This window comes from Oncorhynchus mykiss, chromosome 17 (genome assembly GCF_013265735.2).
Source record: "Oncorhynchus mykiss isolate Arlee chromosome 17, USDA_OmykA_1.1, whole genome shotgun sequence".
NCBI classification, from domain to species: domain Eukaryota; kingdom Metazoa; phylum Chordata; class Actinopteri; order Salmoniformes; family Salmonidae; genus Oncorhynchus; species Oncorhynchus mykiss.
The window spans coordinates 52,364,000-52,387,388 of NC_048581.1; the positions used below are offsets into that span (position 1 = coordinate 52,364,000).

Here is a 23,389-nt window from a genome sequence, read left to right on the forward strand (position 1 = left end):
TTCATCCAGGCTGTTTATTCCAGATGTCCCACAAATAGACATTCAAAGACATGTTGATCTTACTGAGAACGTGTTTCCTTTACAGCTACATTTGTAAAACTGAGTGCCGTGGAGGTCATGTTTCAGTTCATTATGTCGAAGGTTCTCAAGCCTCTCCTTGGGGACACCCCACAATTTTGTTGTAGCCCTGAACTAACTCAAGGGCTTGACTATTTGAATCCGGTGTGCTAGCTGTGGAATAGTTAAAATATATGGAATAGCTAGGATTTCTTGAGCGGTTTGAGAACCCTTACTAGACAAATCTGGAGAATTGCCCTATTTGATTTTATTACAGTTTTTCAATACACAGATGGTGCTCTTTAGTTCCGTCAGTGCTATCAGAGCGGAAACAAAGATCACAATCATCGTCACTTCCGTGAAACTAAACGTAAACAAAGATGGTGGATTGTGAAAATACTACTCACACAGAAAACAAAATGAAAAAATTGGAATTGTTGAATATATTTCTCACCGAGAAATTAACCACGGCTGCCAATGAGATATTTGGGGCTGTGAAGGGTACTATAGTTGAGTACCAGACAGAAATCGTTCGCTCCAAGGAGGAGAACAATCATCTCCGAAAGCTGCTGGATATCGCTGTTCAGCGCGTTCTACTTCAAACAGGTATATTAGCTAGTTAGCTAAATGAACGCTAGGCCAACCAACCTATTTTTATTTCTCAAAATGAGGGAATTGGTTGTTGTTGGACTCCATGAATTTATCTATTGAAAATACATTACAAGAATTTGTTTATACGATATTGCTAAGTATTTGAGAAAATGAAAAGCCTACTAACGTTAGATACCGACCCTGCCATTACGCTTGTTTACACTGAGCTGCACTGGGGTCTGAACGCATTCATCGTTACATTAAGGATGCGTTCATAAATTCAATCTCGCTACTGATTTAAGGGCACTCGCGTCAGAGTGTGCCAGAGGGCAGAATAACTGATGAATTTACGAACGCGTAATTTAAATTGTTGCCAGCAGCACAGTTAGTCACCAATGCTCTGTATAACACGAAAACAGCCAAACCAACTCTGCTAGGGTGAGTAAAATGGTCAGACTGGGGTGTTCTCTCATTGTGTGTCTGGATGTAGCTAGCCAATGTTAGCCAGTTAGCTTGGGTGCTTGTCTGAGTTGAGGTCCGAGAGCTCGGCTCAACCTTCCTCCCCGGCCAGAGCGTCCAGTGTGCGCTCTGAATGCTCAGTGAGCTAAATTTACGAGCGCACTCTGGCACTCCAGTTTAAATTGACTAACACACTCTTAAGACACCTTATACAACGGGTGGGTCTAATCCTGAATGCTGATTGGTTAAACCCGCATTCCAGCCGGTGTCTTTTATTCCACAAGTTCTCACCAGCTAACGCTATTACGTTAAAATGCCTATTTACTCTATTCCATCTGATGGCACAATCCACTGTCTCATCAGCCCAGCCAGACAATTTATTAACTTGGTCTCCACTATAAAAAGCATCTAGATATTATCTCACATTTAATTTAGACTAACATTTCGTTTTCAACAGCAGAGACTTGTATAAACCTTGCTGTCTGTGTCTGACATTTGCAACATTGTTTCAATATTTAAATTCGATCTCCAGATGTCCCATAATAATGAACGTGTCGGGATGAGACAGACAGGCAGGCAGCTTTTCTCAGCCATATATCAGAATAATTGTTATGGATATATATACAAAGAACTATCAATAGAAAACTGGTAGTTTACTGTCTTTCCAGCTTCAGTTAGAATTGATTGTGTATGCTGTGTTGTTTGCTGAAATAGAATTGCCTTTAAAATACTTTCTTAATTTCTTTTTCCTCTAGACTGTCATACTATCCATCTCACCGAAGATGCATCTTCACCTGAGCAGCAGCATCGTGAGCAGGAGTGGACCCCCGGTCTAGGCCAGGAGGACCCAGAGCCCACACAGATTAAAGAGGAACAGGAGCTCAGAAACAGTCCAGAGGAAGAGCAGCTTCAAGGGCTGGAGTCTGAAACCGAAGGAGAATCCATATATACGCCTTCTTTTGTGAAAAGTAACTGTGATCAGGACCCACCTCCACCTTCACATCTTCCCCAAACTGTGAACAACAGAGAAGGAGACTCTTTAGCCAGAACCATATCTAATAATCATATCAAAATAGAGAATGAAGGAGAAGGCTACAGCACATCAGAACCAACCAGTGACTTACAGCACGTCTTCACCGTGAATTCAGACTGTCTTGCAGCTCGGAGTGAAAACAGTGCCCAACCCAATATCAACAATATAATTCAGAGAGGACTCTCAGAATATGAGGCCCCACAGCCACAGGCAACATATGAAAGAGAAAGTATTGGTCTACACATACATGTTAGAGACCAGAACACCACCAAGCTTCCTCAACAGAGATCCCCCTATCAAGCCCAAGGCATACAGAGAGTGTATCCTTGCCGGGAGTGTGGGAAGTGCTTCAATTTCTCTTGTCAGTTAGAAGTCCACATGCGATGGCACAGCAAAGAAAGACCATTCAGCTGCTCTGTGTGTCGAAAAAGCTTCACCACCATCAGCCTGTTGAGGAGACACCACCGCATTCACACTGGAGAGAAACCCTACCGCTGTCACATCTGTGGGAAATGTTTCAATCAGTCGGCTCACCTGAACACCCACTTTAAAATTCACCCAGGGGAGAGACCACACAGCTGGAAAATGGCTCAGTCAAAACGTTAACAGCAGAGACATCTACACTCAGAAGGGAGAGTAACATGTACATCTGGGCAGTAGAACTATTGTTCAGGATTTAAGACACTAGAAGAACCCGTGATTGATGTTTGAACAATGCATTACAATACATTGAGGACTGGTGCTGTTATTCTTTTGTAATTATATTAGATGCAGAGGGTAGAAAATCCATCTTATTCAGCCTAACTAGATGCAATCAATCAATTAATTAGATCATCCTTATCTATTTCCCTTTAGGACTTGGACCTGACTGCTGGGCTGTATGACTAGCCTATTAGGGTCTTGCCACAGTTATCCTTATCCCTAATGATAATAATACATGGGACTTTAAGCACCTTTCAGAAACCATAAGAACACTGCACACCGAAGAGTATGAAACAAGACAATAAAATGAATAAAAGCTACTTATCTTAGGCTAGGGCTGAGTAAGGGTGAGCTAAGCTTAGGGGAATGCGAGACTAAACAAGTAGGCTTTGATATTGTTTTTGAAAATGGCGATGGAGTCTGAATTGCAGGTGGCTTGGGGGGGAGAGACTTCCAGAGTTTGGGGGCAGCGGTGCTAAATGCTCTTTTTTTAGCAACCAGGAAATGGCGGAGTGATTTCTACATAGTGCATCTTTAACGGTTTTAATAAATAATTGGTCTGTTTCAAGTCAGGATGACTATTTGTGCAATCTTCTACCACCAGGCAGCAGCAATATGTGTGGGTTTAGTATTATGTCAAGTGTGTACTGTGGTGGCGTCTTCTGTAGATAAGAATCTCACTGTTACACTATTCGTACTATTACCAAAAGTCCTACCCAATTTCATTTATAAAACGGCAAGGGAAAAAGCCTTTCCCAAAATGACCTTTGTTCAAAAACAAAAATGTCAACATCTGTTTTATTAAACTATTACATTTTGTGCAACACAGTCAAAATAGATTTGACATATTTCAATATTTCAACAAAGAGCCTCCTTCTCAAACCACACATGGAAGGTCTTTCAGTTCAAGCAGTCACATACACATTTTCAAAACATGCAATTTGAATTAATCCAGTAACAGGTCTTTGTTAGACACACCACTCTGTGGCTCCCCACGATGTTATGCAAGTTCATGCATTCATTATTGTCTACCTTTTTCAACCTAAAGCAGTGACTTCTGCGATACAGTATGTGTATAATTCTAGATATCAGTTAGTACTTTTCAAATCTAGTTTAAACCGATACATTTTCCCCACGCATATCACGATTTCTCCGGTTTGTGAATCAAGCTCATATGCCTTCTAAGGGATCCCATCCGATTGAAGCGTTTGCTGCATTCATGGCATGGATGCGGTTTCTCCTCTAGGTGAGTCTTCATGTGCACTGTCAGGGCTTCACTCACAGCGAAGGCCTTGCCACATTCTTCACAGCGATGCGGTTTCAACCCTGTGTGACTTGTCATATGTGTGGTCAGGGATCTCTTCACAGGGAAGCCCTTTCCACAAACATGGCAACGATGCGGCTTCTCCTTTGTGTGTGTCCTCAGGTGCATCTGCAAGCTTCCTTTTCGACTGAAATGTTTACCGCAATCTTGACACTGAAATGGTTTCTCCCCAGTATGAATGACTTGGTGTGTTTTTAAAATGAATGATGTTTGAAAGCGTTTTCCACACACAGGACACTCAAATGGTCTCTCACCGGCATGAGCCCTCACAATATGCACTTTCAGGTTCGCCTTATTAGTGAAACATTTACCACACATCTGGCAAAAAGGTTTGGCTCCAATGTGTGTTAGCAGGTGATCCAGCATGCTGTCTGTGGACTCAAAGCCATTTCCACATACACCACAGACATGATCTTTATCCTTTGCATGCATTCGCACATGATTGATTAAATGATTTATGAAGTCAAAAGACTTTTCACACACTTTGCAAAAACACGGTGTGGCTAGTCTTTGGCGGCGTGATTTCGTACGGCATGGAAACATCTTATTATCTTGAGAAGTGGTTTGGGTGTTGTTTGATTGTAATGGTTGTAGCCCTGATGGTAGTCCTCCACTGTCCACCCCATCGTCACTTTCACTGTTTTCAGTCTGAGCTGCAGAACTGTCAGGATTTACTGCAGAGAGGGACTGAGAGTCACTGGTTGGTTCCCAGTGAGACCCTCCATAACACTCTTCACCAGGTTCTGTTTTGATCTCTCCTGTTGTGTTGATCGATAGTGAGTCCCTCTCTCTGTTCTCCACTATTTGGATGTGGTAAAGATGTGGCTCAGGTGGTTTCTGATTACAGTCCCTCAAAATGGAGTCTTTGGTTATTAACTCCTCCCTCTGACTGGTCCCAAACTCCCCTGGTTCCTCTTTAACCTGCGTGGGCTCTGGGTCCCCCTGGTCCAGACTGGGGCTCCACTCCTGCTCATGGTGCTGATGCTCAGGGAGAAGCTCTTTGGAGAGAGTGAGATGGAGTGGGTCTGGAGGGAAGAACAAAAACATAGCTAACTCACATATGCTGACATGAGACATACAATCTAAATATAATTAGACTATATGCCCTGACACAAGTTCCAGATGCTTATTGGTAATTTCCCTTGATTTCTGTGACCAAATCATCACAAAAATAAACATTTGTTTTTGTGTATGAGACTTGATGTATAGCTTTAAAAGAAAATGTCTTTGCCATAGCAATCCTAAATTAAATTTGAATACACACTCTCTCCACTGCTAAGCCCTTTGGAAGGCACATCAGACATAGATAGACGGAATGTGGCTTTAGTTAAAGAAAAGAAAATCAATAAACTGCAAACCTGCTTTCGGTAACTGAGGTTGGAAAGCGATATCGAACAGCGATCGTAAACGGTCGTTGTCCTCCTTTGAACGGGAGATTTCTTCCTGGTAATCCGTTATTGTTTTTTCCACGGCCCCAAATATTTCAGCAGCAGCCGCTCTTAGCCGCTCACTGACAAATAGGTGTAACAACTGTAGTCTAGACATTTTCTAAAGAAGCAGTTGACCTCTTATGTCCGATACAGTAAAGTGTATACCATTGATATCATACAGAGAAGCGATAAGGGTTTGCTCCAATGGCTGTATATTTGCTCCCTTTGAGTCAGTCAGTGATGTAGCCTACACGACGTTGAAAGTATTTGTATTACCGCCACCTACTGTGCAGGCATGCCAGGCCTCTGCACTGTTAGGTTCGTGTGATCTGATCTATGGATGAGACTGAACAACACATTTTCTACCCAGGTGCCTATTTTTATAAACGCCATACATACGCACAAAACATGCGTGCGCCAGTTTTCACGCAAAAGTTGGAATTTATAAAAACTTGAGGTGAGAATGTGCTTATCCTCCTGCAAACGTTAGACCATGCCTAAGCACAGTTTTAAGTGGTTGAAGTATTGCACGTCTGAATACTGTAATGTCAAATTTCTCGAATATATCATAACCATTGCAGATACATTCCTCACCTTTTCTGGCCATGTCAAGTTCATATTCCCAAGGTTAGTTTTTGCACCATAAACGCATTGTGGTTTATAACATACAGTAGAATTCAATCCCACAATTTTCATGTTTTCATAAGAACTTATTGACGTTTTTTCTCTCAAAATAGTTTCCCCCCTCTACTCTTATGTTCGCTCGCTCGCTCACTTGCTTTCATTTTATTTGACCTCTCAACATTTTGGTAATGTCCCTCCCTTTCTTTTGTTTTGTTGCAATTGCTGTTTGACCCTCCGTAGCTAACTGATGTCTCTGTCTCTCACTGGTGCTGAAGATAGCCGTGGTAGTTCATGATCAGGCATAAGAGTCTACAAAACATTTGGAACACCTGCTCCTTCCATGACAGACTGACCAGGTGAATCCAGGTGGAAGCTATGATCCTTTATTGATGTCACTTGTTAAATCTACGGCAATCATGTTTAAAGAAGGATTTTTAAACATTGAGACAACTGAGAAATGGTTTGTGTATGTGTGCCATTTTGAGGGTGAATGGGCAAGACAAAATATTTAAGTGCCTTTTGAACAGGGGCACCTGTTTGAGTGTGTTAAGAACTGCAACAATGCTGCGTTTTTCACGCTCAACAATTTCCCCATGTGTCCCACCCAAAGGACATCCAGCCAACTTGATACAACTGTGGGAAGCATTGGAGTCAACAAGGACCAGCATCCCTGTGGAAAACTTTCAACACCTTGTAGTCCATGTCCTGACGAATTGAGGATGTTCTGAGTGCAAAGGGGGTTGCAACGCAATATTAGGAAGGTGCTCCCAATGTTTTGTACACTCAGTGTACAATGAAATTCATGAAAATAATACCATGCTGTTCTCTTGGCAAAGTATTCCTCTTTTGGATCAGCATTTATCTGTGCCCTGTGTTGTGCAGCCTTCTCCTTGTTGGATAAAGTCATCTGTTAAAAGATAGTTGCAGAAGAACATATCTAGGCCTATTTATTTATATATGGACAGGAGTGTCAATATTTGCAGTTTTCTTATGAATGACACCAATAGTTCAACCATGGACGTTTACCCTGTTTGATATTGTCTTCCTTGGATATGCCAAAACAGTACAAATGTACTATGCTTTGTGATAAATTGATATAGTGTCAAATAGAAGTCAAGAAATACTCTAACACATATCAATTGCCCACATATATCAATACATTCGATTCATTCGACTAACAGAAGTGACATGAGGGGAATGTCCTACATTGCTAAACTGTTTCTTCAGATATTCTGCCTGAACTATGTTCCCCTCATAGAGCACTTCCACCCTTGTGTCTTGTCTTCTTCATATGCTCTGTCAGGTGTGCCTTTGGATGGAAGCCTTTATGGCAAACATGGCAACAAAATGTTTCCCTCCTGTGTGTATCCTCATATGTAGTGTATGTTAATGTATCCCATCATAGGGAAATATTTGCTGCACACATTGCAGCAAAAAGGCTTCTCCCCTGTGTGAACTAGCTGGTGGATGTTTAGTTGACTCTGAGATATGAAGCTGCAGCCCACTGGGAGCATGTATATGGTGTATCCCCTTGTGTAATTTCATATGATCCTTCAAAATACTAGCATGTTTGAAACATTTACTACCTACCGTGCAGTGGAATGGTTTCTCTTCTGGGTGTAACTTCCTGAAATGCTCTGCCAAGTGTCCCTTCCGGGTAAAGTGAGTGCCACACACATGGCAATGAAATTATTTCTCCCCTGTATGTATTGGCATACTGTATGTCTTTGAAGGTATTCCTCTGTAAGGAAACATTTACTGCACACATGACAGCTATGTGGTTTCTCCAAGGTGTGGGATTTTAAACATTTTGTCAGAATGCTTTCTCAGAGTTGATGCAATACCCACAATGTTTCCTCATATTAAATTTGTTTTTTTAAACATGAAAATACCTCCCACATGCCTTGCAACAATAAGGAGCATGGCTTTGACTGGGTGATTTCAGGGGGAGCAAATTTGTGGTTGTCATGTCTTTTGCTTTTCCTTGTCCGTGCTCTCCTTGTCAATTAGCGGCTCTGACCCTGACAGTAGCACTCCACTCTCCACATCATCGACACATTCATTGTTTTCACTCTGAGCGACACATAATATTATATTCAGTAAATATAGTACCCAGCATCCGGCCCAAACTTCTTCAAATCAATGAGTAAGACATGAAGAACCCAAAACAATTGTCAAAAGCTACTCACGGAACCCCAGACCCCATGCCAATACAGTGGAGGCTCATCAGAAGAGGAAGGGAGGACCATCATCCTCTGTGAAATTTTATAAAAATAAAATAGCGAAACACTAAAAAGCTATCCTTTTTAGATAAAACTATATTGATTCAAATGTCACAAAATAATTGATTAAAACACACTGTTTTGTAATGAAGGTCTATAGTAACTTCAATAGCACTCTCTGGGGTAGCACCATGGTGTAGCCGGAGGACAGCGATTTTCTGTTCTCCTCTGGGTACAATGACTTCAATATAAAACCTAGGAGGCTCATAGGCCTCAGCCCCTTCCATGGACCTACATGGTAATTATGACCACTTCCAGAGGATGACCTCCAAACAACCAATCAGTATGAACTGATATGTTGTTCATCCAATCATAGTATTAGGATCAGAGAATTAACCTAGTGTGTTGAATTGGGGTTGTACCACCGAGCATTATGGGGGATTACATTATTGGATAGAGATTGAAAATTGATAGTTGAGCATTTTTGGGACACTATTCAATTCAAATTAGTTTCTTCAAATTACAGGAGATGGAGGAGGTAGATTATAAATAGTTTTCTTGGTTTTAGAACTTTAATTTTGCGTCCAGTTAGTGTAATTTATTAAAATGTGCCTTGCTAACTTCAGTAGCTAGCTATCTAGCTGCTCAAGTGTGCTGTTTTCGTCGCCAACACTACCGCAAATTTTGTTGACTTTTTTGTTGAAGAACCCCTTTCACTCTCTGGGGTACATGGAAAAAGTGTGAATTAAAACCGAGGGTTGACCTCTGCCTGAGATCAGATTCATGAAGAATGATGCAAATGTTAGGACATTCAATAACAATTGTTATCAAAAGTATAGCTGGTTAACATGGAGCAGTTCATCAATCTGCTTGTATTGCAGGCCTTGTCTGTTTCTTGGAAAGTCTTGGGCGAAATGGGGGTACAGTGATCGTTCAGCTAAATGGCAAAACAAAGCAGGGAGGATATAAATGCCCACATCAGATTCAAGCTTCTGGGAAAACGCCGCATCGATCATGGCAAAAGTCTGGTTATTCAAACTGCTTAACACAACAAGAAAGTAAGGAGAAACAGGGATATTTTCAAGATGCTTATTTGGGGCAGCAGGTTAGAGCATTGGGCCAGTAATTGAAAGACAGGTTAGAGCGTTGGGCCAGTAATTGAAAGACAGGTTAGAGCATTGGGCCAGTAATTGAAAGACAGGTTAAAGCGTTGGGTAGTAATTGAAAGACAGGTTAGAGCATTGGGCCAGTAATTGAAAGACAGGTTAAAGCGTTGGGTAGTAATTGAAAGACAGGTTAGAGCATTGGGCCAGTAATTGAAAGACAGGTTAGAGCGTTGGGCCAGTAATTGAAAGACAGGTTAGAGCATTGGGCCAGTAATTGAAAGACAGGTTAGAGCGTTGGGCCAGTAATTGAAAGACAGGTTAGAGCGTTGGCCAGTAACCGAAAGACTCTGACGCAGCGCATTTATTCACGTGCGCTCTACTTGAGGCTTTTCACACTCCACTATTTATTTTGCAAAGATTATAACACATAATCACAGACAGACACAAGCAAGCACTCATTACATGAACGTTACAGCAGCCTAGGCTACACCTAAACATTAGAGATCTGACATGGGATGGGATGAAAACGAGACAATTTTTCAGTCTGATCAACTGTAGGCTACTAATAAGAGCAGCTGCATACATCCAATGCGCGCTGTCCATTTGGTCAGGGTAACTAATTGGTCGTGTTATGGATTTATATTCCATTTGTGTGTCAGGAGAAAATGTGAATGTGATCAAATTTGGTTTATATTCAAAATTGTGCTGGCTAGGCTGCCTATATGTTTTCAATCCAAAATGATGAACTGGAATTAATTAATCAACATAATAGTGATGACATATGTGTTAATGTTTTATGAGGCCTACAGTTGTATAGGCCTGCATGATGCAAACATGCATAAATCAAGCTCAGCCCTGTAAGTTCTATTGTCTCTCTGTTGTTGTCTCTGTGTCTGGGTAGAGGAAATCCACCCTCCTATTCTAGTCTAAATATAATTCATATGAACAAGTATAAGGTTGCTGCAGTTTGACAGGGTTTTCATCCCCACAAGTATAGGACATTGTTTCATTTTTTACAAAAAACATGTGACCTGATTAGGAAAAATTGGTCCCATCATAGCCCTCATAAAACCTGAGTAATCAGTCATACCTTATAGTGTCCAAAGTTTTCCTGGTTAGGTTAACAATGTGATTTTCTGGATTTTTTTTCTCATTTGTTCTGTCATAGTTGAAGTGTACCTATGATGAAAATTACAGGCCTCTCTCATATTTTTAAGTGGGTGGCTGACTAAATACCTTTTTGCCCCACTGTATGCCATTGGACGAAGTAATGTTTTGGTCCTAAGTGGTACCAAGAACGAGATAAGAACTTCGTCTAAGAGGGCAAACTGAACAATAATTTATATGGGATACCCCTCTCTGAAGTAAAATTTTTCTTTGTGTAATGTTCCGAAGATCTTTTATTTGTCATGTTTAGATGGGTGTGTCTTTGCTATAAAGGATCTCAGTTGCCATTATGTTGACACTCAGAGAATTAATTTATAGACACTGAATTGATCTCAGAGTCACAGGGCTATGGTGAAGCTCATATAATTAAAGATGGACTTTATGATAACTCTGACTTGTGTGTGGTTTGCTCTCTCATGATTTGGTAATACAGGAAATTTCCACGACACAAGACAGGAATGTCAGTATTCTGCTATGGCCAGCGAAGAGCCCGTATCTCAATCCCAATCAGCACGTCTGGGACCTGTTGGATTGGAGGGGGAGGGCTTGGGCCACTCCCCCCAGAAATGTCTGGGAACTTGCAGGTGCCTTGTTGGAAGAGTGGGGTAACATCTCACTTCCAGAACTTGCAAATCTAGTAAGTTTGCTGAAATAAAAGCAATTGACAGTTATAGGATATTTCTTTTTTTGCTGAGTTTAGCAGCCTCTAAGGTGCAGTGTTGAGTAAACGTGTGGTCGCCGGCTAGTAATGGATATTTAACAGCCTGATAGCCTTGAGATAAAAGCTGTTTTTTTCAGTATCTTGCCATTAAAAAAAAAGACACTGTACAGCAAACTATAAAACAAGAATGATACAATAAAAGGAATAAAAGCTACATAGCTTAAGCCAGGTGTGAGAGCATAAAAACCTTGACCCCATCATGATTTGAACATGCAACTTTCTAATCTTGAGTCAGGCCCACTACTGTTGCAAGACAAGGTCTAGGTTGACCTCCAAATCTGCAGGGGGGGGCATGGTTTAATGGAACTGTTCCATAAGATGATTCCTCGCCGTGGGAACGTGCTTCCTCCCTGGCACGAAAGGTGTGTGACAATCAAATAACAATTTTACTACCAAAATATTACTAAGAATTCTCCTCGCCAACAAATCAGAGACAGCTGTAATCGGTATGGCATCAGAGTTTTAATCTGACTTCCCAGGCTTTTTGTCGCTGTTCGGGCATTGCTTTGTCATCTACTAGCTCCTGATTCATTTCCTGCGCTGGGCAAAGAAGGCAGAGTTTGCATGCGTTAACTTTGCAGACAGCAAAACGCTTAGTCAGAGTATACTGTGCACATGCCGTCCTTCAACCAAGATATCCACTTTGGCAGTGATTGTATTCAAGGTACTTATAAGGACTGATACACTGTGTTAATGTGATAAGGTAGATATCAGAGCAATTAACTCCTTTTGAACAATTCATGGCATAGCTACAGCAACACCAGTACAAAAAGTTAACCTGATTGTGACTCTGTAATGTAAAAATATTTTTATTTGTTCACAATAGTTTTTTTGACATTGTGCTCTCACACCTGTCTTAAGCTATGTAGCTTTTATTCCTTTTATTGTATCATTCTTGTTTTCTAGTTTGCTGTACAGTGTCTTTTTTTTAATGGCAAGATACTGAAAAAACAGCTTTTATCTCAAGGCTATCAGACTGATTTATCCACATTGTGGATAACTCACAACTATCAGTAATAATAACAGATTCCAATAAACTCAAACAAATATGGTAACACACTGAAAAGTGCACTTGATTTCTTAACAATTACTTGTTATATGGCTGCATTGTGATACATTATAACGATTATCAATTACGCTACGGCAAGTAACAAAACTTATGCTTGGCAGACCATGAGGTGAAACAGGTCTGTCTCAAGCCTGATGCTTGATTTTTTAATAGACCCCTTGCCCCTTACCCTCAAGTCACACCTTTTATTCCTATCCCCTAGGCACTTCCCCCGAACCTTCAACTCACTGCATGAAGAACTGAAACATAAGATAGATCAATTAATTATGGTGACATCTCAACCTTGAGCTTGAGTTGGTAGAATGGTCACCAGATTCTGTACATCTATCCCATTTCAAGGTCAATCTCCACAAGTATATAGGGGGTTTGGTGGTAGGAGAAAGGTGCTAGCTAGGGTGCAGGGGATAGTCGTAGAGGATATACTGAAGAGTCTAAGGGGTGGCTAATGGACCCATCTTTATGGTTGTCAATTTCACCGAAAACAGACCTGCTTTTTTTTATCGTCAGCTTATCATGTCTTAAAACAAGGACATATGAAGTTTATCAGTGTTTTTGTTAAGGCAGTGGAAACCCTTGTTCAAACAAGTGACTGAGGCTGATTGAGTTTTGCTGCGGAATGGGAAAGTCATAGAGATATGAGTGAGATAGGAGTGGTCGTTGAGAGTATAAAAAGGTTGAGCAGCCCAAGGAGCAATGTACAGAGCAACCATGGGCAAACTACTCATCTGCGTTGGTAAGTGGAATTTATTTTGGCTTATTTAGCTTATTTACTATTGGTCTTTATTTCAAACATGTTATTTACATTTTCATTGTAATAACAATTAGCAACATTCAGACATACTATGCTCCATGCTAAGGCTTTGGCTCCCTGTGGAGAGAATTGGCCACTGACGACTGTCATTTTGTCTATGCTTCTGTGGTCAAATTCTGTTTCTAAGGACTGAGGTTGACAGCACCATGACCCACCTATATTCATGTCAGAGGGGAAGAACTGCACTTTATATCATTATCATTACAGTTCTGAATTATGTTGACTTTAAAAAAAGTTTAATATAACACAAAACCTCTGCCTTTCTCTTCCTCCCTTCTTTATTTCTCTGGCTTTCTCTCACACTATTCTCCTTTTCTCTCTCTCTAGGACTGGCTCTCCTGCTGCATGCACAGCTAGGTACGTTTAAAGTTCATTTCATTTAAATGTAGCCAGCATCTAGGTAAGTAGCCAATCAGAGAACAATAACTCGATTTACAGAACATGCCAACCCTGACTCTAAAACCGCCAAACTCCAAACTCTAACATTACTACTACCCTTCCATAGGATCCTCCTACATCCTATCCTGTTATTTCACTAACTGGGGCCAGTACCGGCCAGGAGCAGGCAAGTATTTCCCCACCAACGTGGACCCCTGTCTCTGTGACCATCTGATCTATGCCTTTGCCGGCATGGCCAACAACGAGATCAAGACCTACGAATGGGACGATGAGAAACTCTACGGACAGTTCCAGGCTCTCAAGAACCAGTGAGAGAGAGACACACACAAACACACACACACAAACACACACTCAAGCAGGCATGCACACATGCACATACGCATGCATGCATGCAGGCACGCACACACATAGACAAATGCAGGCAAACACTTTCTCATTCAGGCATGTACATACCACAGGAGGTTTGTGGCACCTTAAGTGTGGAGGACGGGCTCGTGGTAAGGGCTGGAGCAGAATTAGTGGAATGGTATCAAATATGTGAAACACATTGTTTCTATGTGTTTGATGCCATTCCATTTCCGCCATCCCAGATATTTTTTATGAGCTTTCTTCCCCTAAGCAGCCTCCCATGGTACACACATACACGCCTAAGCCAGTAATAACCCTAAGTCTTGTATTTGGTAACAGGAACAGCAACCTGAAGACTCTGCTAGCCATTGGAGGATGGAATTTTGGCACTCAGCCGTAAGTGGAGATGCATATAAACATGCAAGTGCACACACACATTTACACACACACCCTGTGTCTGACCTGTGTGTGTGTGTGTACCCAGGTTCACAGCAATGGTGTCCAGTGCAGCCAACCGCCAGACGTTCATCAGCAGCGTTATCAAGTTCCTGAGACAGTACCAGTTTGACGGCCTGGACATTGACTGGGAGTATCCCGGATCCAGAGGCTCCCCACCCGCAGACAAGGCCAGATTCACCACCTTGCTGCAGGTTAGACTCAAACACACACACACACACACACACACACACACACACACACACACACACACACACACACACACACACACACACACACACACACACACACACACACACACACACACACACACATAAATGAACAAACATGAATAAACACACACACACGCAGATGAACAATCGCACATACAGACACACACACACACACACACACACACACAAAATAGCTCATGCATACACAAATGACCACACAGACAAGAATGAACACCTGAACTCCCAAATTAACACACACATCACTCTGTGCACTGTCTCCATCTAGGAGCTGATGGCTGCCTTTGAGGCTGAAGGAAAGAACACCAACCTTCCTCGTCTGATGCTGACTGCAGCTGTGGCTGCCGGAAAGGGAACCATCGACTCCGGATACCAGATCGCCGAGATTGGATCGTCAGTACATACACACTGGGTCTCATTCATATATTAGTTCTTAGGAAAAATGTGTACATTAAAACATGCATGATCTATCAAATACTTCTTGGCATATTGGAAACTCTTTCTCTCTCTCTTTCTCTCTCCCTCTCAGCGTGTTGGACTACCTGCATGTGATGACCTATGACTTTCATGGATCTTGGGAACACAACACTGGAGAAAACAGCCCTCTCTACAGAGGACCAGCTGATCAGGGAGATTACATCTACTTCGATGTGGTGAGTCTCTCTCTCTGTACCCATCTCTTCCTCTCTCTCTTCCTCTGCTCACCTATCTCTTCCTGCCTATTTAGTTTTGAGCTGAGAGGGAGTAAAACATTTCTTAAAAATTCTCACTACCACATAATGTGTGTCTTCTCAGGACTATGCTATGAAGTACTGGAAGAGCAGTGGTGCCCCCGCTGAGAAGCTCCTGGTTGGATTCCCCACCTACGGCCACACCTTCCAGCTGGCCAGTGGCTCTAACACTGGAGTGGGCGCCCCCGCCACTGGCCCCGGCCCGGCCGGACCATTCACCAGACAGTCTGGCTTCCTGGCCTACTACGAGGTAATTGACACAGGATTAAGATAGGGTGTAATTTCGGACCTATTCCAATCCTTACAGAGTGCACTACTTGTGTGCTCTTGTCAAAGGTATCATCCTGGGGAACAGGGTGTCATTTTGGACGCAAACACAGTGTATGTTTTTGAGTGATTACATCTGCAGCTTCCTGAATCATACAACTTCCAACCCTAACGTAATTGTGTGTGTGTGTCATTAGATCTGCACCTTACTGAAGCAGGGCGCTACCCAGGCCTGGGACTCTGCCCAGATGGTGCCCTACGCCTACACCCAGCAGAACATCTGGGTTGGATATGACAACATCAAGAGTTACCAGGACAAGGTCTGTGTTTGTGGGGTGTTTGTCTGTTGGAGGAAATATATAACTAGGTGGTAATGGCGTAGCATCCTACTCTGTTACAATAATCCTTATAATATATGGAATTAAACAGTAGCTTTTTTCTTCGTGATTTACAGTAGTGAGTGGATACATTTTGTAATGGGTGACCCCAGCGAGAATCGAATCCACCATCCTGTCATTGCAAGATCCATTCCCTACCAACTGAGCAACATAGAACTTCATCATTTGCCCTATCACCTATACATATTTATCCAATTTCACCCTGTTATGTAAACCCTCTCCCCTCTCTTTCTCCCCTACAGATCGAGTGGCTGAAGAACACTGGCTTCGGAGGAGCCATGGTGTGGAGTCTGGATCTGGATGACTTCTCTGGAACCTTCTGTGGACAGGGCAGATACCCACTGATCAACACCCTCAAGTCTGGACTGGGAACCGGAGCTGGTGAGAGACAGACACAAACGCAAGCCTGCTTGTACACACAAACGTTCAACAACAACCCTCTCTCACTATCTCAGCCAGACCTGGGTTCAAATAGTAGTTGAAAAGATTTCAACCCCCTTTCTCTTCTACATTCCCCCAACTCCTATTTCCTCCATATCTCCCAGGTTGTGCCGCCCGTACGGGCCCCATTGCCCCAGTGACACCTGCCCAGCAACCACTCAACCCCCAACAGCCCGGAGGTCAAGGGGGCAGCAGTGGCAGTAGCAGTGGGGGATCTGGCTTCTGCGCCGGCAAGGCTGACGGCATGTACCCTGACCCCACCAATAAGAACAGCTTCTACAATTGTAGCCAGGGCAAGACCTACGACCAGCACTGTGCTGCCGGTCTGGTGTTCGACATCAGCTGCAAGTGCTGCAACTGGGCCTAAAAAAAACACGGTTCCCCCCTATTAATGTTTCCTTCCCCCTCTCGTATGTCATGAAGGAGCTGGGTCTAAAGGTTTTGTGGTTGTTAGGTCCACTGATGTCATGGCCCATTCTAACATCAGCTCCACTTACCATTTAAAATCCACTCCAATAAACATCCACCATATAAATTCATCCTGCTGTCTCTGTCACTTTATTTCATCCACACTGTGTGGGTTTTAGTTATTAAACTTCATTGCACTTTGACTGCAAAAAATCAGTAATCTACAAATCACCTTGCATCCCACATAGCTAGTCATTATCTGAACAAGACAAGCAATTCTGCTCCTTGCCTTCTCAACTGATTCCCTCACTTATTCCCTTGTCAGTTTAGTTTCATACAATTCATTCCACCACAGAGAATTGCAGTAAAAGTTAAGTCCTTTGTTGCAGTCAAACTTTACCAGGCTTACAGACACAGTACAAAGCACACAGAGCTTAGACTGACTCATCATTACCATGACAGTTAAAGCACTGACATAAACAACATATAGACAACAGTAAATAGAAAAGTACTTCAACTTAATGTAAAATTTCCAAAAATGTAAAACAACAGACAAGACCAAGGTGCAAAGTGCAACTAAACATTCATAATTGTAAATCGCAGTGTTCACACCTTGGTATAAAATACACACATACACTCTCCTGCATTTCTATTTGTACAGTGAAGCTAAAACTTTTAATTGGGCTCTGTACTCAATTTGAGATCAAATGTTTTAAATGAGGGACAGTACACAATGTCACTTATTATTTGAGGGTATTTTCATACATACAGTATCTGTTTTACCGCTTAGAAATGAAAGCACTGTATGTATCTAGTCTACCCATTTGAATGTGTCTAGTATTTGGACAAATTCACTTATGTGTATTAAAGTAGTCAAAAGTTTAGTATTTGGTCCCATATTCCAAGCATGCAATGACTACTTCAAGTTAGTGACTCTACAAACTTGTAGGCTGCATTTGCAGTTTGTTTTGGTCGAGCTTCGGATAATGTTGTGCCCAATAGAAATTCATATTTAAATACCGAAGCTCCTCGCCGGGGGGCGAGAGAGACCTGGCAGGCACCGTGTTATGCTGTGGAGCGCACGGTGTCCCCAGTGCGGGTGCATAGCCCGGTGCGGTACATACCAGCTCCGCATATCGGCTGGGCTAGAGTGAGCATTGAGCCAAGTGCCATGAAGCCGGCTCTACGCATCTGGTCCCCAGTGCGTCTCCTTGGGCCGGCTTACATGGCACCAGCCTTGCGCACGGTGTCCCCGGTTCGCCTGCATAGCCTAGTGCAGGCTATTCCACCTCGCCGCACTGGCAGGGCGACCGGGAGCATTCAACCGGGTAAGGTTGGGCAGGCTCGGTGCTCAAGAGCTCCAGTGCGCCTGGCACGGTCCGGTCTATCCGTCACCACCTCCACGCACCAGCCCTCCGGTGGCAGCCCCGAAAAAAAACTGAAGGACACTGTCCTACAGCAAAGACCATAAAACAAAAACAAGAATAATACAATAAAAGGAATAAAAGCTACATAGCTTAAGCCAGGGCGGAGGTTATAAAAACCTTCACCCCAACATATTTGAATATGCAACCTTCTAATCTGTAGTCAGTTTTAGTTATTGGTTGACCACCAGATGTGCAGGGGAGGCATGATTTAATTGAACTTATCCATGAGACAATTCCTCGCCATCGGAACGTGCTTCCCCCCTGGCACAAAAGGTATGTGACAGCACATCCAGAGCCCGTATGGCACCCACTGACAATGTTGAGCCTATAATATTTTGGGTTGCGACAACCAATCATATCACTTCTTGCTACCAATACATTACTAAGAATTCCCATCACCAACGAATCAGAGACAGCTGTTGTGTAATCGGTATGTCATCAGACTTTTAATCTGACTTTTCAGGCTTCACATCGCTGTTCAGGCAATGCTTTGACATGGACTATTTCCTGATTCATTTCCTGCGTTGGGCAAAGAAGGCAGAGTTTGTATGTGTTAAAAACTTTGCAGACAGCAAAACGCTTACTCAGAGTATGCTGTGCACATGCTATCCTTCAACCAAGATATCAACTTAGGCATTGATTGGATTCTAGGTACTTATAAGGACTGATACACTGCGTTAAATGTGATAAGGTAGATATCAGAGCACTTAACTCCTTTTGAACAATTCATGGTATAGCTACAGCAACACCAGCACAAACAAGTTCACCTGATTGTGACTGTAATGATTTTTTTTTCTTTTTTTTCTGACAATTGTTTTTTTTAACTTTTTCGATAAATCATAACTATTAGTAATAATAACAGATTCCAACACACTAAAACAAATATGGTAACATGCTGAAAAGTACACTTGATTTCTTAATAATTACTTGTTATATGGCTGCATTGTAGTACATTATTACTATTATCAATTACGCTACACCAAGGACCAACATTTTTGCTAGGCAGACCATGAGGTTATACATGTCTGTTGTAACGGCTGTTGGATGAAGGAGAGGACCAAAGCGCAGCGTGGTAAATGTTCATCTTGATATTTAATAAGAAACGTGAACACTGAAACAAAAACAATAAACGACAACGTGAAATAACTAAACCGAAACAGTACCGTGTGGACCAAACACTGACACTGAAAACAAACACCCACAACTCAAAAGTGAAACCAGGCTACCTAAGTATGATTCTCAATCAGGGACAATGATTGACAGCTGCCTTTGATTGAGAACCATACCAGGCCAAACACAGCAATCTCAAATCATAGAAAAACAAACATAGGCAACCCACCCAACTCACTCCCTGACCATACTAAAACAAAGACATAACAAAATAACTAAGGTCAGAACGTGACATTTGTCTCAAGCCTGATGTTCAATTTTAAATAGACCCCTTGCCCCTTACCCTCTAGTTGTCACACCCTGATCTTAGAGAGCCTTTTTATTTCTCTATTTGGTTAGATCAGGGTGTGATTTTGGTGGGCATTCTAGTTTTTCTATTTCTTTGTTGGCCGGGTATGGTTCCCAATCAGAGGCAGCTGTCTCTCGATGTCTCTGATTGGGGATCATACTTACGCAGCCTTTTTTTCCACTTTTAGTTTGTGGGATCTTGACTATGTTTGTGTGTAGTTGCTTTCTGCACTGCATGTAGATTTACGGTTGTTTTTGTATTATGTTGTTTTTTCAGTGTCATTTAAAATAAACAAAAAATTACATCAGCTGATATCTCAAAGTGATGTACAGCAACCCAGCCTAAAACCGCAAACAGCAAGCAATGCAGGTGTAGAAGCACAGTAGCTAGGAAAAACTCCCTAGAAAGGCTAAAACCTAGGAACAAACCTAGAGAGGAACCAAGTTATGAGGCGTGGCCAGTCCTCTTCTGGCTGTGCCGGGTGGAGATTAGAACAGATGATGGCCAAGATGTTCAAATGTTCATAAATGACCAGCATGGTCAAATAATAATAATCACAGTAGTTGTCGAGGGTGCAACAGGTCAGCACATCAGGAGTAAATGTCAGTTGGCTTTTCATAGCCGATCATTAACAGTATCTCTACCGCTCCTGCTGTCTCTAGAGAGTTGAAAACAGCAGATCTGGGACAGGTAGCACGTCCGGTGAACAGGTCAGGGTTCCATAGCCGCAGGCAGAACAGTTGAAACTGGAGCAGCAGCACGGCCAGGTGGACTGGGGAAAGCAAGGAGACATCATGTCAGGTAGTCCTGAGGCATGGTCATAGGGCTCAGGTCCTCCAAGAGAGAGAGAAAGAAAGAGAGAAAGAGATAATTAGAGAGAGCATACTTACATTCACACAGGACACCGGAAAAGACAGGAGAAGAGCTCCAGATATAACAAACTGACCCTAGCCCCCCGACACATAATCTACTGCAGCATAAATACTGGAGGCTGAGACAGGAGGGGTCAGGAGTCACTGTGGCCCAATCCGATGATACCCCCGGACAGGGCCAAACAGGAAGGATATAACCCCACCCACTTTGCCAAAGCACAGCCCCCATACCACTAGAGAGATATCTTCAACCACCAACCTACCATCTTGAGACAAGGCCGAGTATAGTCCACAAAGATCTCTACCCAAGGATGGGGGGGATCACGTCAGTGACTCAACCCACTCAAATGACGCACCCCTCCTAAGGACGGCATGAAAGAGCACCAGTAAGACAGTGACTCAGCCCCTGTAATAGGGTTAAAGGCAGAGAATCCCAGTGGAGAGAGGGGAACAGGCCAGGCAGAGACAGCAAGGGCGGTTCGTTGCTGCAGAGCCCTTCCGTTCACCTTCACACTCCTGGGCCAGACTACACTCAATCATATGACCCACTGAAGAGATGAGTCTTCAGTAAAGACTTAAATGTTGAGACTGCGTCTGCATCTGCCACATGGGTAGACAGACCATTCCATAAAAATTGAGCTCTATTAGAGAAAGCCCTGCCTCCAGCTGTTTGCTTAGAAAATCTAGGGAAAATTAGAGGCCTGCGTCTTGTGACCGTAGCGTACTTGTGGATATGTACGGCAGGACCAAATCGGAAAGATAGGTAGGAGCAAGCCCATGTAATGCTTTGTAGGTTAGCAGTAAACCTTGAAATCATCCCTTTCCTTGACAGGAAGCCAGTGTAGGGAGGCTAGCACTGGAGTAATATTATCACATTTTTGGGGTTCTAGTCAGGATTCTAGCAGCTGTATTTAGCACTAACTGAAGTTTATTTAGTGCTTTATCCGGGTAGCCGGAAAGTAGAGCATTGCAGTAATCTAACCTAGAAGTAACAAAAGCATGGATTCATTTTTCTGCATCATTTTTGGACAGAAAGTTTCGGAGTTTTGAAATGTTACATAGATGGAAAAAAGCTGTCCTTGAAACAGTCTTGATATGGTCATTAAAAGAGAGATCAGGGTCCAGAGTAATGCCGAGGTCCTTCATAGTTTTATTTGAAACGACTGTACAACCATCAAGATTAATTGTCAGATTCAACAGAAGATCTCTTTGTTTATTGGGACCTAGAACAAGCATCTCTGTTTTGTCCGAGTTTAAAAGTAGAAAGTTTGCAGCCATCCACTTCCTTATGTCTGAAACACAGGCTTCTAGTGAGGGCAATTTGGGGGCTTCACCATGTTTCATTGAAATGTACAGCTGTGTGTCATCCGCATAGCAGTGAAAGTTAACATTATGTTTTCGAATGACATCCCCAAGAGGTAAAATATATAGTGAAAACAATAGTGGTCCTAAGATGGAACCTTGAGGAACCCCAAATTTACAGTTGATTTGTCAGAGGACAAACCATTCACAGAGACAAACTGATATCTTTCCGACAGATAAGATCTAAACCAGGCCAGAACTTGTCCTTGTAGACCAATTTGGGTTTCCAATCTCTCTAAAAGAATGTGGTGATCGATGCTATCAAAAGCAGCACTAAGGTCTAGGAGCATGAGGACAGATGCAGAGCCTCGGTCTGACGCCATTAAAAGGTAATTTACCACTTTCACAAATGCAGTCTCAGTGCTATGATGGGGTCTAAAACCAGACTGAAGCATTTCGTATACATTGTTTGTGTTCAGGAAGGCAGTGAGTTGCTGCGCAACAGCTTTTCCAAAACATTTTGACAGTTTTTTCTATTTTCTGTGTCAAGGTTTGGCTTTTTCAAGAGAGGCTTTATTACTGCCACTTTTAGTGAGTTTGGTACACATCCAGTGGATAGAGAGCCGTTTGTTATGTACAACATAGGAGGACCAAGCACAGGAAGCAGCTCTTTCAGTAGTTTAGTTAGAATAGGGTCCAGTATGCAGCTTGAAGGTTTAGAGGCAAAGATTATTTTTATCATTGTGTCAAGAGATATAGTGCTAAAACACTTGAGTGTCTCTCTTAATCCTAGGTCCTGGCAGAGTTGTGCAGACTCAGGACAACTGAGCTTTGGAGGAATACGCAAATTTAAAGAGGACTCCGTAATTTGCTTTCTAATAATCATGATATTTTCCTTAAAGAAGTTCATGAATTTATAACTACTGAAGTGAAAGCCATCCTCTCTTGGGGAATGCTGCTTTTCAGTTTGCTTTGCGACAGTATCAAAAATACTTTTCGGATTGTTCTTATTTCCCTCAATTAGGTTGGAAAAATAGGATGATCGAGCAGCAGTGAGGGCTCTTCGATACTGCACGGTACTGTCTTTCCAAGCTAGTCGGAAGACTTCCAGTTTTGTGTGGCGCCATTTCCGTTCCAATTTTCTAGAAGCTTGCTTCAGAGCTTGGGCATTATCTGTATTCCAGGAAGCTAGTTTAGGGGTGCAACTTCATCTAGGGTATTGCGCAAGGTTCCTCAGTTAGGTGGTTAACTGATTTTTGTCCTCCGAGGTCCTTGGGTAGGCAGAGGGAGTCTGGAAGGGCATCAAGGAATCTTTGTGTTGTCTGAAATTTTACA

The 23,389-nt window shown here is 42.5% G+C and overlaps 3 protein-coding genes across 3 annotated transcripts; 2 read left to right on the top strand and 1 right to left on the bottom strand.

The window, feature by feature from the left end:
* The first annotated feature begins 95 nt into the window (after positions 1–95).
* Positions 96–4,351, top strand: LOC110494066 (gastrula zinc finger protein XlCGF48.2). Its single transcript, XM_021568762.2, has 2 exons — positions 96–663; positions 1,863–4,351. The coding sequence occupies exons 1-2, from the start codon at positions 438–440 to the stop codon at positions 2,744–2,746; spliced, it is 1,110 nt and encodes a 369-aa protein (XP_021424437.1). The 5' UTR covers positions 96–437; the 3' UTR covers positions 2,747–4,351.
* On the bottom strand, positions 3,627–5,843 carry LOC110494065 (zinc finger protein 570). The gene is made up of 2 exons (XM_021568761.2): positions 5,525–5,843; positions 3,627–5,191 (listed from the first exon to the last, which is right to left on the bottom strand). Exons 1-2 carry the CDS (start codon positions 5,709–5,711, stop codon positions 3,984–3,986), a joined length of 1,395 nt encoding a protein of 464 aa, XP_021424436.1. The 5' UTR covers positions 5,712–5,843; the 3' UTR covers positions 3,627–3,983.
* A 7,322-nt stretch (positions 5,844–13,165) lies between these two features.
* Positions 13,166–17,125, top strand: LOC118936244 (acidic mammalian chitinase-like). Its single transcript, XM_036950114.1, has 11 exons — positions 13,166–13,238; positions 13,644–13,673; positions 13,822–14,023; positions 14,403–14,459; positions 14,548–14,713; positions 15,018–15,142; positions 15,279–15,402; positions 15,545–15,730; positions 15,945–16,067; positions 16,388–16,526; positions 16,691–17,125. The coding sequence occupies exons 1-11, from the start codon at positions 13,199–13,201 to the stop codon at positions 16,951–16,953; spliced, it is 1,455 nt and encodes a 484-aa protein (XP_036806009.1). The 5' UTR covers positions 13,166–13,198; the 3' UTR covers positions 16,954–17,125.
* Positions 17,126–23,389: the final 6,264 nt, after the last annotated feature.

Excerpts from the sequence above, each read along its gene's own strand:
- LOC110494066 (XM_021568762.2), top strand. The coding sequence starts at position 438 with ATGGTGGATTGTGAAAATACTACTCACACAGAAAACAAAATGAAAAAA. Across the intron at positions 664-1,862 it reads GCGCGTTCTACTTCAAACAG|ACTGTCATACTATCCATCTC; the intron begins GTATATTAGCTA and ends TTTTTCCTCTAG.
- LOC110494065 (XM_021568761.2), bottom strand. The coding sequence starts at position 5,711 with ATGTCTAGACTACAGTTGTTACACCTATTTGTCAGTGAGCGGCTAAGA. Across the intron at positions 5,192-5,524 it reads ACCTCAGTTACCGAAAGCAG|ACCCACTCCATCTCACTCTC; the intron begins GTTTGCAGTTTA and ends TCTTCCCTCCAG.
- LOC118936244 (XM_036950114.1), top strand. The coding sequence starts at position 13,199 with ATGTACAGAGCAACCATGGGCAAACTACTCATCTGCGTTG. Across the intron at positions 14,024-14,402 it reads TTCCAGGCTCTCAAGAACCA|GAACAGCAACCTGAAGACTC; the intron begins GTGAGAGAGAGA and ends ATTTGGTAACAG. Across the intron at positions 15,731-15,944 it reads GCTTCCTGGCCTACTACGAG|ATCTGCACCTTACTGAAGCA; the intron begins GTAATTGACACA and ends GTGTGTCATTAG.